The sequence below is a fragment of the Rhinolophus sinicus genome, linkage group LG05, assembly GCF_036562045.2.
Source record: "Rhinolophus sinicus isolate RSC01 linkage group LG05, ASM3656204v1, whole genome shotgun sequence".
Classification (NCBI taxonomy): domain Eukaryota; kingdom Metazoa; phylum Chordata; class Mammalia; order Chiroptera; family Rhinolophidae; genus Rhinolophus; species Rhinolophus sinicus.
Genome location: NC_133755.1, coordinates 15,385,808 through 15,399,286, shown reverse-complemented (window position 1 = coordinate 15,399,286; position 13,479 = coordinate 15,385,808). Strand labels below are relative to the sequence as shown.

The 13,479-nt window shown below is 37.3% G+C and overlaps 1 protein-coding gene across 9 annotated transcripts in view; it reads left to right on the top strand.

The window, feature by feature from the left end:
- Positions 1–486: 486 nt before the first annotated feature.
- ATAD2B (ATPase family AAA domain containing 2B) overlaps positions 487–13,479 on the top strand; it is a 115,397-nt gene continuing 102,404 nt past the window's right edge. For all 9 annotated transcript variants that reach the window (XR_012496272.1, XM_074331747.1, XM_074331742.1 and 6 more), the window contains exon 1: positions 487–1,050. Coding sequence is in view for 8 of the 9 variants with exons in the window: in XM_074331747.1 (XP_074187848.1) it covers positions 835–1,050 (216 nt within the window). In the remaining variant the exon portion in view is untranslated. The remainder of the gene's footprint in view (positions 1,051–13,479) is intronic.

Below are 13,479 nucleotides of genomic sequence, written 5' to 3'. Positions count from 1 at the left end.
CCGCAAACGGTATCTATTTTTATCTATTTATCACAGATATCTATTTTATCACAGCTGTCACTCTCATTTTTACAGACATGAAAAGTGCGACTCAAGTTCAGCCTCTTGTCGTGGGTCATCTCTGGGATTCACCGCGCCCTCGTCATCACCGGTCCCCCTTCATCCCGCCCCCGCCAGTCGTTCAGTGTTCCATCCAGGCCACCTGGGGTGATGGGGATGCTAGGGTAGGCGGGTCTGGCAGGGTGTTAGGGCTCGTCCCTTGCCCATTCTGGTATTTAACATCCCGCTTCCTAGAGGGCTGGCCAGACCTGGAAACCATAGAGCTGATTCAGCCCAGAGCGTCTCTTCCCCCCAGGCCGCCGAGAGCCGACGCCGCGCCGCTGGGCGGGGCCTACTGGAGGGGCGGGGGTAGAGGAGGGGGCAACCGGCAAGGGAAGGGCTGGGCGGCCTTGCAGCGCCCCACAGCGGCCGCGGCCGGAAGCGGTCTCGTCGGCCCTGCAGCGCTGGAACCCTGACGCACGGAGCTAGAGAGCGAGAACGAGAGAGAAAGGGGCCAGAAATGGCGGCTCCGCTCGGCTCCCGCTGAGGAGGGCGAAGCCGGCGGAAGGTCTGAGCTGTCGGCGAGGAGCATTGCTCCCGCCTCCCGCTACCTGCCTTCTCACGCCGACTTCCCTTCCTCTGCCCTACTCTCGCCTGTCCTTGTCTGGGCGCCGCAGAGTCCGGGAGGGCTCGACTATCCCGGCCCGGCTCCACCGGCCCTGACTGTCCGGCCGGCGGGCCGGCCTTCCTCGGCTTTCCCGGGCGCGGCGTGGACCCCGTCCTTCAGGCTGGACCATGGTGAACACCCGGAAGAGCTCTCTGCGCCTTCTCGGGTCCAAGTCGCCTGGGCCCGGGCCTGGGCCTGGGGCCGGAGCGGAGCCTGGGGCGACCGGAGGCAGCAGCCATTTCATCTCCTCTCGGACCCGCTCCTCCAAGACCCGCGCTGCCAGCTGCCCCGCCGCCAAGGCCGGGGGAAGCGGTGGCACCGGCGTCGCTCTGGATGAGGCCCGGGTAAGAGCGCGGCGGCCCGAGTCCGGAGGTTTGCGAGTGCCGGCCCGGCCGCTGGGGCTTTGTCTGGCCGGGTTGGGGCAGGAAGCCTCCACTGGAGACCTCCAGTTCGGGCGGCTGGAGACGGGGGTCTGCCGGTGCGGTGGAGGATGGCACCGGGGTAGGTAGGGCCGCAGCAGCTTTGCTGGCCCGTCTCTTTTGTGTAAAGAACAGCACTTCAAGTCCGGGGGAGAGGGCTTTGGGGGTCTTTTCGAGGACATTAGAACGGTCTGCTTTCCGTGTCCTTGTCCTGTCTCAGAGGGAAAGTCTAGGGAGAAAGAGCCAGGGGCGGGAGTCCCCGGGGTACAAGGGCTGGAGAAGTGAAAGTTTTCTGCGGTGTCAAACCCTTGTAAGTGTGTCAGCTCCTGCCTGTGCCTAACTCCAGCTCACTCTCAAACTGTTTGGGGGTGGTTCAAGTTTGTGAGGAAGTGAACGGAGAGCTCCAGTTGGCAGCCAGGCAGGGATGCTGAAAAAAGTTTGTAGTTGCTCTGACACCAACTTTGAAAACAAAATCAACGCTGTCGCCTCTCCAGGCAGGAGAGATCAAACATGACACTGTAGCTGGAGAATCAGCCAGTCAGCCCACTAAGGTTCTAGTAGGGACCTAATAGAGCTTTCTAGTAGAGCTTTCAGGTCACAAAAGGGGCATGTCGAAAGAAACATGTGGAATGTTTTGTATAGTAGGAAGGCACTAGCACCTCCAAGTTGTGTGGTGTCTTGGATGTCAACATTTTTGTTATGGGAATAGTTTATAAAAGGTGAGTTAACACCATTGTCACACTATTCTAAAGTGAATTTGAACAAGGCCGTTGATTTAGTTTGTTTTAAAAAGTGATTGAAATTTTATAACTGAAACTAACTAGCACATATGTTTTATCACTTTAAAGGAGTTGATAAGTTTGTATTATGAGGTTGGTTATCAATTCAGGAGAGTGTTGTTTTTGTCTAGAAAGGCAACTTACTAAGCAAGGGTAACTTGGCTGGAAATTGCTACTCATTTAAAATGTTCCTTTAAGTCCACAACAGTTTTTTATTATGGGAGAAAAGCAATATTTTATTTTCTATAAAGCTCTCCAAGATTATGGTTTGCGTGCTTTTTCTCTGAATTTCGTATTATTCTGACACGAATCAGAGTGAACTGAGGCAAATACAACAGACATATTTTACTATACTATTTTGAAGTATATTGTATCTTTGAAAATATATATGGCTTTTATTTTGCTAAAACTCTGGAAAATATTTTCAAAATTGTCTTAGTAATCTATTTTGGGGCTTACACATCTCTTAGGTTGAAATAAAGCTAAATCTGAAAGTTGTACAAACTATTCAGAGTAATTATTCTGAAAACTAGGCTTTCTGTAGAAATTATTCCAAACATACAAGCTTATTGACTTTCAGAAGCTAATATTTATTTTAAAATAATAGTAAATTTAGGAAAGGTCTGTCCTCTACACTTAAGGACAAATAAAATATTTAGAGTGTGAGCATTTAATTGTGTACTGCTGTGAATGCCTAGTCTATTAGAGCAGTGTCTAATTCATCTGAAGCAATTAGCTTGTCTTTCACTGATCAGTTCGTGGTCCCATTTTTGAATTCATAGATATCATTGCTGTCCTTACCCCCTGTGGAATAAGGTGAGGTAATTTGTAAAGCAGCTGTTATGGAGATGTTAAAAGGCAAGGAATCAATAATCTAATGTAGAAATGAACATTTGGTAGCTTTTAAATTGCTAGAAGAATGGACGATATTAGAGCTCTTTCCAGAATGATGCTCGTGAAACTTTGTTTCAAGGATTCTTTTAAAATGTTTTAAAAGACCATAAATAACTGGCTAAAGAAGATTTACTTCAAAACATTTGTTTTTCAGTTTTTAAAAGATTTGTATTCTGGCTGTAGTAGATGATGGAGTGATCTAATTGCTTTCTCCGAGAAATTAAAGAGATTTACTAATCCTAAACTGTGATTGGCCCTTTAGAAGAGGATAAGTTATAATTCTGAATTTTTTAAGTTTATGGAGCCCGTTGTATGTATCTTTGCTGTACATTTCTGAAGTGGATTGATTTGAGTCTGGTAAACTCTTCCTCTCAAGTTGGTTTTATGTTATAAAAATTTAGCACTCCTCCTGGTTCATCCTTTCTGGTGTAGTACATACTTAAAAGACACCCTCCATGTCTGTGGAGTCTTAGACATTTGCTATTGTCTGTAATAACTTACTTGATGGGAAGTAGGATTGCTTGTACTGTTAATTTAAGAGACCCTTGTTTTTGTAGGAAGAAATGTATTCCTTGTTATAAGTAATTGAGATTCCCTTCTTTACTTTTGTGTTACGTTCTTCACTTTATACTTGATGCTGATTTTTTCATCCTCCTTCCCCCCGACTCTTCAGTTTATTTCATCTTCTGTGTCTAGAGACATTTCATTTACTCTAAAAAGCCATAGGACCACGAGCTGTGCCTATAGTTTGCCTTTTCCCCAAGTTTGTATAGGATGGAGAAACAAACATATGATATATTGTCTAGGTTACTGGAATGATTTTCTTGTGCCCACACGTTTTTAATGTCAAGTTGACTTGTGCTATGCAGTTAGCTGTAATTACTCCTGTATACTTGTTTTTTGTTTGTTTGTTTAGCATGTATAAAGTTTGACTTCTTTTAGGTCAGTTAATCTGACCATCAGTAATTAGCATTTATAAGCTCCACCTAAGATTCAGTCTCAGTAAAAAAACTTATAGTCTCAGGATTGGAATATATTTGAAAAATCTTTATACTCTTTTTCGTCCTCTTAGGCCTGTTTGCTGATACTTTGGCTTTATCATTAGCTTTTTGTGCTTTAGGAGATGATCATTGACTTTCTGAATCCACATGTTAGTTGAGAGGATCAAAGTTCAATAACTTTATAGGTAAACTTTCTTCATTTTAATTTTGTTAAAAAAAATCTCTGGGTCCTTCTTTGATACACTCTTTTATCACCCTGTACTTATTCGTTTCCAATACTCATGCAAGCAGAATGCTCAAAGTTGAAGGTTAAACATAGAAAGGAAGCCTGAGAGGGAAATGTAATATTGTTTATAACTCAGATGAGTAGGGAAAAATACAAGCTCCTCAGAGCAGAGCAAGATTTTCCTTCTATCAAATTGACATGCGGCATCATGTAGGTGATATTGAGTAACGTGGTAAGCAGTGTCCCCTGTCACAATTTTGAACCAAAGCTTTGTATAGTTCATCGGATTCTCTCTGGTAACCAACTGAAAATGCAACTTTAAATAGGCCATTTTTGTAGTCCGAATACTATACAAACTTGCAGTTTTTTAGGTAGTGGATGAAACTAACAACACCTGTAGAATTGAATGATATTAATTCCTTAAATCATTTTTCCTGGCAAGTCCTTTTAACCATCCTTTGATAGGTCCTTGGTTGCATGTCTCCTAAATACATAATTATAGATAAACCTATAACCTCTGGAAACCAGCTGGACAGGTGGTAGGATTACAACTTGTTATGAGAACTAAGGAGCCCAACCAGTTTCAGCACCTGAATAGAGAGTGATCCTGTCTCTTCAAGGATCCACTTCAGAAAAGTGCTCTATTATTTTGAATTGTATATTTGACATTTCTTTTTGGACATGCACAGTGAAGTTTCATTTGTGTGCATTATTGAGTGATTTCTTGATACTGGGTTTTTGATCTTGTACTTGGAATATTTTATATTTCTGTTATACCTCCCAGCTGAGGGAGGATTTTTGTGAAAAATGAGTTACTGAGTAAAAAGTATTTAGGATTTTTGGGTAAAAAGCTCTATGGAAGTACAAAGTTAGGGGAAAAGCCACCCCCTAACATAAAATGTGTTAACTTTATTTAAATATAAGTTAGAGATTTTTAGAGAGTTAAATATTGTATGTGGCTTATATCAAACAATAGAAACGACATCCATGTTAAAGTTAATAAATAGGCTGTAATTTGTATCAGCTTTTAGATACTTTGAGTATATGCCGTAAGTATATGCTTACAAACTTCAGATGCTTTTGAACTGTAAATATTTTGGTATTAGATTTCTTTTTTCATTTTTAGATTGTTACCTAAAAATAGTTTTATCTGGAAGTAGGATATGTACCTTTGGTTAAAGTTTTTCTCCCCTAGACTCTTCTATTAGAGTAGGCTATAAGCTCCATGAGAGCAGGCACTATATCTTATTTTCCCCCAACTGCTGTATTCCCAGGGCCTGGTGCAACATCTGACACGTAGAAGATGCTTAATAAATATCTGTTAAATGAATGAATGACCAACATATTAATGAGTTAGTCTATTTTGTGAAAATCATGATGATCAAACTTTGAGAATAGAGGATAAATAAAACACAGTCCCTACCTTCAGGACTGTAAGTATGCACATGGTATACATATGAGAAATTATTAGCAAGATAAATCAGTTCAAGGTTGGGCCCAAATAAATGACATAGGTGCTCAGCACGATAAGAGTTCTAATCCTTTTCTCACTGAATGTTTTGAGTGGAATTCTGATGTTCTTTAAAGAGATTGTCATGTTCACAGCTGTATCCTGAGAGCTTACAATAGCGCCTGCCAGATATTGCTCAATAAATAGTTTTTGAATAGATGAATGGAAAGTATGCCTCATTTTTAATTATTTTCATATTGACAGTCTTTACTTTTGTTATATTTACTTGTTGCATTTTGCCGTTCCGCCCATTTGGTGGTAGCCAAATAAGGAGAGGAGAGGAGTGAACTAAGGTTTATTTAGCATCTCATGCTAGTTGTTTAATGCTGTCTCATTTAATCCTTGCAACAACCCAGTAAAGCAGGTGATGGTACTCTCATTTTACAGCTGAGGAAATTGAGTTGCTGAAGAGCTTAAATGGCCAGTAGAAGGCCAAATAGGTAATAAGTGGTAGGGGTAATATTTAAACTTAGTTCTGTCTTCTCCACTTGTGTAACTTATTGTCTCATCTGTATCATTTCTCTTTGATGCTGTTCAATCAGTAGTTTGCACAAATGTCTGAAAAAGTGAAGAAGGCAGATGCTGTACAGTCAGGAAATACCATCCGTACTGTGTATCGACAGATTTTTACTAGACTCTGGAGTTGTGTCTGGGATTGCATTGAGACTGAAAGTGGGAACAGTAGTCTGTAGGGATGTGAAATATAGGACAGTGATTTTCAGTAATTGCTTGCTGCTTGATTTCAGGGGGTGGATGTTGGGAGAGGAGAAGGCAAATTGTGTGTCGAGATCATTTTGCAATATTTTTGCTTCCCAATATTTTAAAGATGGCTTGGGGAAAAAAATCGCTATAAAGAGACTACGTGTGAGGCTTGTGGTCTCCAATAGAGGTGTACGTGTGCTGCCATCTTTCCCTTTGCTTGGCAATATTGATTTATCAGTGTGTACATTTTCTTTTATGCTCTGGGAATCTATTTATCTTGGGGGTAGATAAGTGTTTTCCATTTGAGAAAAATGTTTATACTTTATTGAAAAGACATTATATGGCATATTCATATGTGAAGAGACATACTAGTGAATTAACCATGGTTATTGGTTTGTGTCTGTATTCTAAGACCCAAATCAGGGTCTCTGAAGCAGTGGTGCTTCAGGTACCCGTAAAAGATATGTTCTCTAAACTTGCCAGATGGGCACTTGGGAGGTAGTCACACCTAACTTTGGTGGTGACGCTTGCCTTTTCCTTTGTTCTTACTATATTCACTATAAATACTTATCAAGCAGCTACAGCATTAAAATGTAAGTGCCATGTAGGCAAGCATTTCTGTCTCTTTGGTTCACTATTATAGGGCTGCCATGTTGCAAAAGTCCAGGAGGCACCATTCACTATGGTCTATGTGAACGGCACCTCCTGGAATTGTGCAGTGCACTCCTGTGTTACATGTGCAATTATCCTCATACAGTGTCCCCGGAGACTTGGTGTGGGAATTTCTTTGAGATACCAGAGCAGTGGAGTAGCGTATACATATACTTAAAATAAATATTACCTTCAGATGTGCTGCTCTGGTCTCCACGGCTAGGAGTAGCGTCTAGGGAGCGGTTCCTATATCCCCACACTCCTACCAATGTCTGGCAGTCTCTAGCTTTTTAATTGCTTTTCTTTGATTACTAATGAGTATGAGCAACTCTGTGTCCACAATAGTTTTTTCATTTCCTCATATCTGAAATGCTTGTTAACGTTTTTTTGCCCATTTTTCTATTTTCTAGTGTATTTGGTATATATTCTTATTTTCCAAGAGTATTATACAAGTGGACACTTTGGTCAACATTGCTCAAGCAGTAGTTCGCTGTAATCAGAAGTATCTGGACGCTGATGGTAACCACTTTGAGCACCTCTTGTAATTGCGGAAGTCAAATGTGACTTGTATTCATCTTTTGTAATCAGTATATATTGTGTATTACAATTTTAATACAGTTTTCCTTTCTTAAAATGTGTATACATTTTTTTGGCACCCTCTGTAAATATAGGTAAGTGGTTTTTAACTTTTTTTTGTCCTGTAGTAAGGGATACTGTTTATATCGTGACCCTGTACACACATACAGTTCTACCTTTCCTATTTAGGTCTTTGATTTGTTTTATTCTTTGTGCTAGACAGCCTGTCCTTTGTAGTGCTACTTTATAATACACCAAATTCCCATATATGTCCTGCTTTGATCTCTTTTTTTTGTTGTTGGTCTGTTTATTCTTGTGGCAATACTATGCTATTACTGTGACTGTGGTTTTGAGGTATGTCTTAACATCCTAAAAGGCAAGTTCCTCTTCTTTATTTTTCAAAGTTGACTTAGATATTCAAGGATCTTTATTTTTTATTTTTCATATACATTTCCAATTACCATTATAGAGTGCCTCAAAAGATCCAACTAAAATTTTATTTGGGAATGTATTTGAATTCCTAGATTAATTGCAGAGAATTGACACCTTCATAATAAATTGTCCAAGAGCAAGGAATGTCTCTCACATAACATGTTTGTGTATTTCTCTTGTGGAATTTGACGCTTTCTCTGTGACCTAATATTGTCAGTTTTGGCAAATGTTCTTTGTGTGTTTGAGAAAAATGTGTATTTTCTGTTAGATGTAGAAAAATATAAATAGATGATAGAAACATTAAGATGGAAAGTATAGTATGGATTTATTGATTATTCAGATAAATTTCCTATCCCATATTAAAATTCTACCTGATTTTTTTATTGTTCAAATTCTCCGTGTGTGTGTGTGTGTGTGTGTGTGTGTTTAATTGACTTTTTATTTTAGAATAGTTTCTATTTCCTTCTTGCTTTATACTTTCATACATTGGTTATTTAGAAGTATATTAATTCCTTTTCCAAACAGTTGGGCATTTATTTTCTAATTATCTTTTTGTTATTTCTAGTTTAATACTGTGTTCAGAGAACATATTCCATATGATTTTGATCTTTTGAAATTTATTTTGATTTATATTTGTCACCCTATTTTTGATAAATGTTCCATGTACAGGTTTTTTTTTTTTTGATTTAACACCTAAACTTTCGTTTTTTTTAACTCTTATTTTTCTTCCTTTAAAAAATTATATTCCCTCTAACCACAAACCCTTGAAATGTTCCACTTCCCTTTCTGCCCTGTGTTGCCTAAAATTTCCTGATTTTCAGGACCCATCAGCTCCAAGTTGTTTTTTTTCAATCTAGTTGTGGGTTGGGGTTGCGCAACTCACTGACCCATATGGGAATCGAACTGGCAACCTTGGTGTTATGAGCACTGCTCTCTAACCACATGAGGCAACCGGCCACCCCTGATTTTTTTTTTTTTTTTTTTTTTTAATGAATATAACCACTTTGGCTTGTTCTTTTTTTTGGAGTTTTTTTCAATAACAATACATTTCACTAAGGTACCAATTTGATTATCTTTTCATATCTTGTATTATCATTCTGTATTTATCTTCTTTGTGAGTACTTCTTCCAAGAATATTTTCAGTTTAGGACTTTTTGTGACAACCTTTCTTAGCTATTACATGCCTGACAATGTTTTCCTTTTGCTCTTTGATTTAAATTAAAAATTGGCTGGATACAAAATTCTAGGTCCAGTACTTGAAGAACATTTCTTTATTGTCATCTTGCATTTACGGTTACTCTTGTCGTTTGATATTGCTCTGATTCTTTTTCTTTTGTAGGTGTTGTGTTCTTTTTGGAAGCTTATATAGAGTTTTTTTTGTTTTTTTGGTCTTTGTTCATAAACTTTACTGTATTTTAGGTATGGGTTTTCGTTCACTCTCTTGACAATCTTAGATCTTTCAGTCTGCCGTTTTTCATCTTTTTAAAATTTTTGATTGTGGTAAATTCATTATTTTTTAATCTAAAATTATTGTTTCTTCAAATATTACTTATTCATTCTTTTGTGGAACTCATATTATTCAGAATGTTGACACCTAGGAAAAGTTTGTCCCTAATCTGATAATGTAGCCAAATGCTTTGAAGCACTTTTGATGGCGTGCTGGAGGAATTTATTGACAGTTCCTTCAGTGAACAAGACTTGGTGCTTCTTGCAGCAGACTTCTGTTGACCATTTTTGTGCTAATGTGTTAAGTGGCTTACTTGTCAGGGGATAAAGCTTTGAAGTTTCTTGATGAAAGTTCATTTCCTTTACAACTTACTAACACTCTTTACAGTGTTCACACCTAGGGTGAATGTTGTAGTTGTGTACTTGATTGTGAAAGTTAAGGGAATTTACTTTTAAAAAACAAAACCAAACCCCCATACAGAGCTATACCTTCTTAATCCATGACGCATTATAAGAATTTTAAATGTATGTATAGAAATTGTAGGAGAAGCTTCATTAAGAGATGTGCACAAAACAAGAGAGAAACTGGCAGCACAAATTCATGAGCTGGTGGGTGATTTCTGTGTTAAAATTTTGAAAGTAAAATTTAAAATTACAATTTTCATTTTTTAGTTTTTATTGTTATAATTCAGTCTTCAAATTTATTAGGGGAACTTGAGAATTGAGGGGAAGTGATAGTTGCTGAAGGCCATACTATTATTTACAATGGAAGCAGCAGTTCAACTGAAAATGGAAATGTCTGTCTTTAATTCTTTAGTATCTTTAATTGAGTAACAATGTGCGCCACACACTAATATAAAAGAGTGCAAAGACTGTTGACCTCAGCTCTTTGGCAAAATATTTTATTTTTATTTAAAAATTATAAATAAAATTTTCAAATGGTGTGAGGGTGCACAGAAAAAAATAAAGGACCCTGCTCCCTTAATTCCTCCGGTTTGTTTTTCCTAGGGATAATCACTGTTAAAGCTTGTCTACATCTAAATTTTAAGACGATTGCACATGTATGTATGGGTTATTTATATGTGTATATTTTTGATAGAAATGGAATCATGCCCTATATACTATTTTTTATAGTTAATTTTTCTAACTTAACTGTGTGTCATACACATTTTTAAATATCAGTTCTTGATGACTTTCTAGTATTTTGTTGTATCACTGTATTGTATATCCCTTATTTAACTGTTCCTTATTTGTACACAGGTTGTCTCCATGTTTTTAATATTATAAATAATATAGCAAAAAATGACTTTTTTAGGTGAAGTGTAATTACTGGGTGAAAGGTATATGTATTTTAAATTTTTATAGGTTTTGCCAAATTGTCCTAAAAACAGGCTAAATCAGTATGCACCCCACTCCGCATTACTCTCAGCACTGAGTTTTTGTACCTTTTACTGTCTGGTTTAAGGAGTTATGCTTTAATTTCCTTGAAGGACAGAGACTGTCTTATCATCAGGTATCTTTAGTATCTAACACAATAATAGGTGCTTAATAAATTCTATTTGTAGAAGGAATGAATCTGAAGATAATTAATAAACTTAAAGTTATATTAATCCTACCTATCCTTACTTGAGGTTATATCCACTGTCAGGCTGTAGGTGTAATGTTTATAACTTACACTAAGTCACCTGGTTCTTCTAACAATCTTATGAGATAAATAGTAGTTTTTGAATTACAGTGGGAGTGCTGCAGTATGACTGGTCCTGTCCAACTTTTAAGTCTAGCCTTTTTCAGTATCCACATTGCTCTCTGTCATGTTAAGTATGTATTATTTTCAGATTTAAAAAATCTGTCTTTCAGGAAGAAAAATGCATTTTAAATTATAATAGACTATTTTTTTTTATCTTTTTACAACGCCTCAGCTCACTTTTGTATATTTTTTACCTTTCCATATTCTTTCATGATGATTGTTTAGAAATATTAAACTAGTAAGCCATTGCTCTTGGGATACTTGAGGAAAATTTAGGACATTTTGTGTGCCTGAAGTTTTACTATTTTGTAGACTAGTATTGGCCCTAAGTAAATAAGTAGCAGTGTGAGTTTTGTTTTCTGCAGTCATGGTAACTGCTGCCTCTGTGTATTCGTTTTACAAGTGAAAGAAAAAGGAATTGACTGCACTTCTAAGCTTTCTCATGAAAACAGGAGTGCTTATTTTAAAGGTAGAAAAAGGCTGACTTATAAAGGAAATTGGAAAAGATGGATTGCACCCATATATTTTTTTATCTTACCTGGGGGATAATGTTCCTTCCTATTCTGTTTTTCTTGTCTCTTCAAGGATCTTTTTCTCATCAGTTATCTTACTCTTTAATTTTTATTTTATTCTTTTCTGAGTTTCCTTTTCTTCTATTTACAAGAAACCAGGTCATCTTATCTTAAAAAAAGAAAATCCTTCCCTGACTTCTTTGCCTTTGTGACCTCTTTAGACTATTGTCTTTTTCTTAATTCTGAGACTTCTTACCAGAGTAACTATGTAGTCATCACCTGTACTTTCTCACCACTCACACTCAGTTCTTCACTTAATGATTTCCATTCAGCATTCCCCACAAATTGCCCTATCCGAAGTTACGGTGACCAGCTAATTACCAATCTACAGGTTTATCAGCTTTCCTTATGTTTGGAGGAAGTTTCCACTCCCCCTGTTTTAGTGAGACACTATTTTTCTCTAGTTTATATGAGATCCTTTCTGTTCATTCCTTTAATGTAGGCATTTTTTAAGGTTTTGACTTCTGCCCTCTTGTTTTTTTCATTCTGTCTATTACCTATGATTCTTTTATTTTTATTTGTTTGTTTGTTTATTTTATTTTATTTTTTTACCATTTCATAGCTATCTCTAGTCCTCACCTCATTCTAACTCAGAGCTGTATTTTCTATAGTCTGATAGACATCTCCCTAGATTTCTGGCTGGAATTCTAAACCTAACTTTTGAAATCAAAATTCAACGTAACACTTCTCCCTTCAACATCTGTTCCCTTGCCTACCCCCAACCCCCAGGAAACAACTACTACTTTCTACATCTTGCCCTATTGTCTTAATTTGACTACTGGTATCACTAATCTCTTATTTTGCTTTCTGGAATCAGTTTCTTATTTTTCACTTTTACAATTCTAGATGAGGCATCATCAAGTCTTGAATTAATTTAGTGGTCTGCTAATTCTTTTGTTTCCTTGAATTTCTCATTTTTTAATGTTGTTCTTGGATACATTCTTTTTGTTTTTACGTTAAAGCCCAGGTTCTAGATTTCTGACAAATTCTGATCTGGGCACAAGCCTTCCCTGAAAACCAGAGCAACATAAATTCTCCTCTGATTCATACTCAAGGTCTTTTGCATAATTTTACGTGATTTGTGGTTAGTAACGTGGTAGCTGATGAGTATGGTTTAAGAGACCCTTAAGACTTGAGAAAATGATTTTTGCATATTGGAAAAGTTATCTATTTTAGAAGGTTAGAGTTTAGAGAAAAAAGTTACTTAGATTGAATGACTATCTTTTTATTGTACTTTTACTTTTTGTAGCATTTGACACTATTACTATAGTACTTCTCTTGGAAGTTATCTCATCCTTGAATCGTGTTCCTCTGACCATTCTACGTGCTCCATGAATATGTTGTTAGAATATAAAGTACATGTCATTTGTGATATCTTCCTTCATCTCTATTTGTGGTTGTCATTTTTTATTTTTTGCTTTCAGAGAATCGTATACTTCTATTGTAGTATTTACTGTAATACGCTAATCATTATTATGACTATCAACCCAATAGATTGTGTATTGAGTTCTTGTATTCATCTTTTGTTATCAGTATATATTATTAAAATTTTAATACAGCTTTCCTTTCTTAAAATGTGTATACATTTTTTTGGCACTCTCTGTATTTTACCATTGCCCCCATGTTTTATGTACACAGTTGGTCCTCAATAAATGTTTGTTAAATGAAATTATTCCCTTAGTCAAATTATTCCCCTTTCCTACCCTGGATTGTAATCACTCTGACATAGGTTGCTAAATGACTGTGGGTAGATTGCATAATCTCTCTTAAAAGTTTTGGCCTGAAACTGGTAACGCCTTTCCTCAAAGGGTTAGGTTA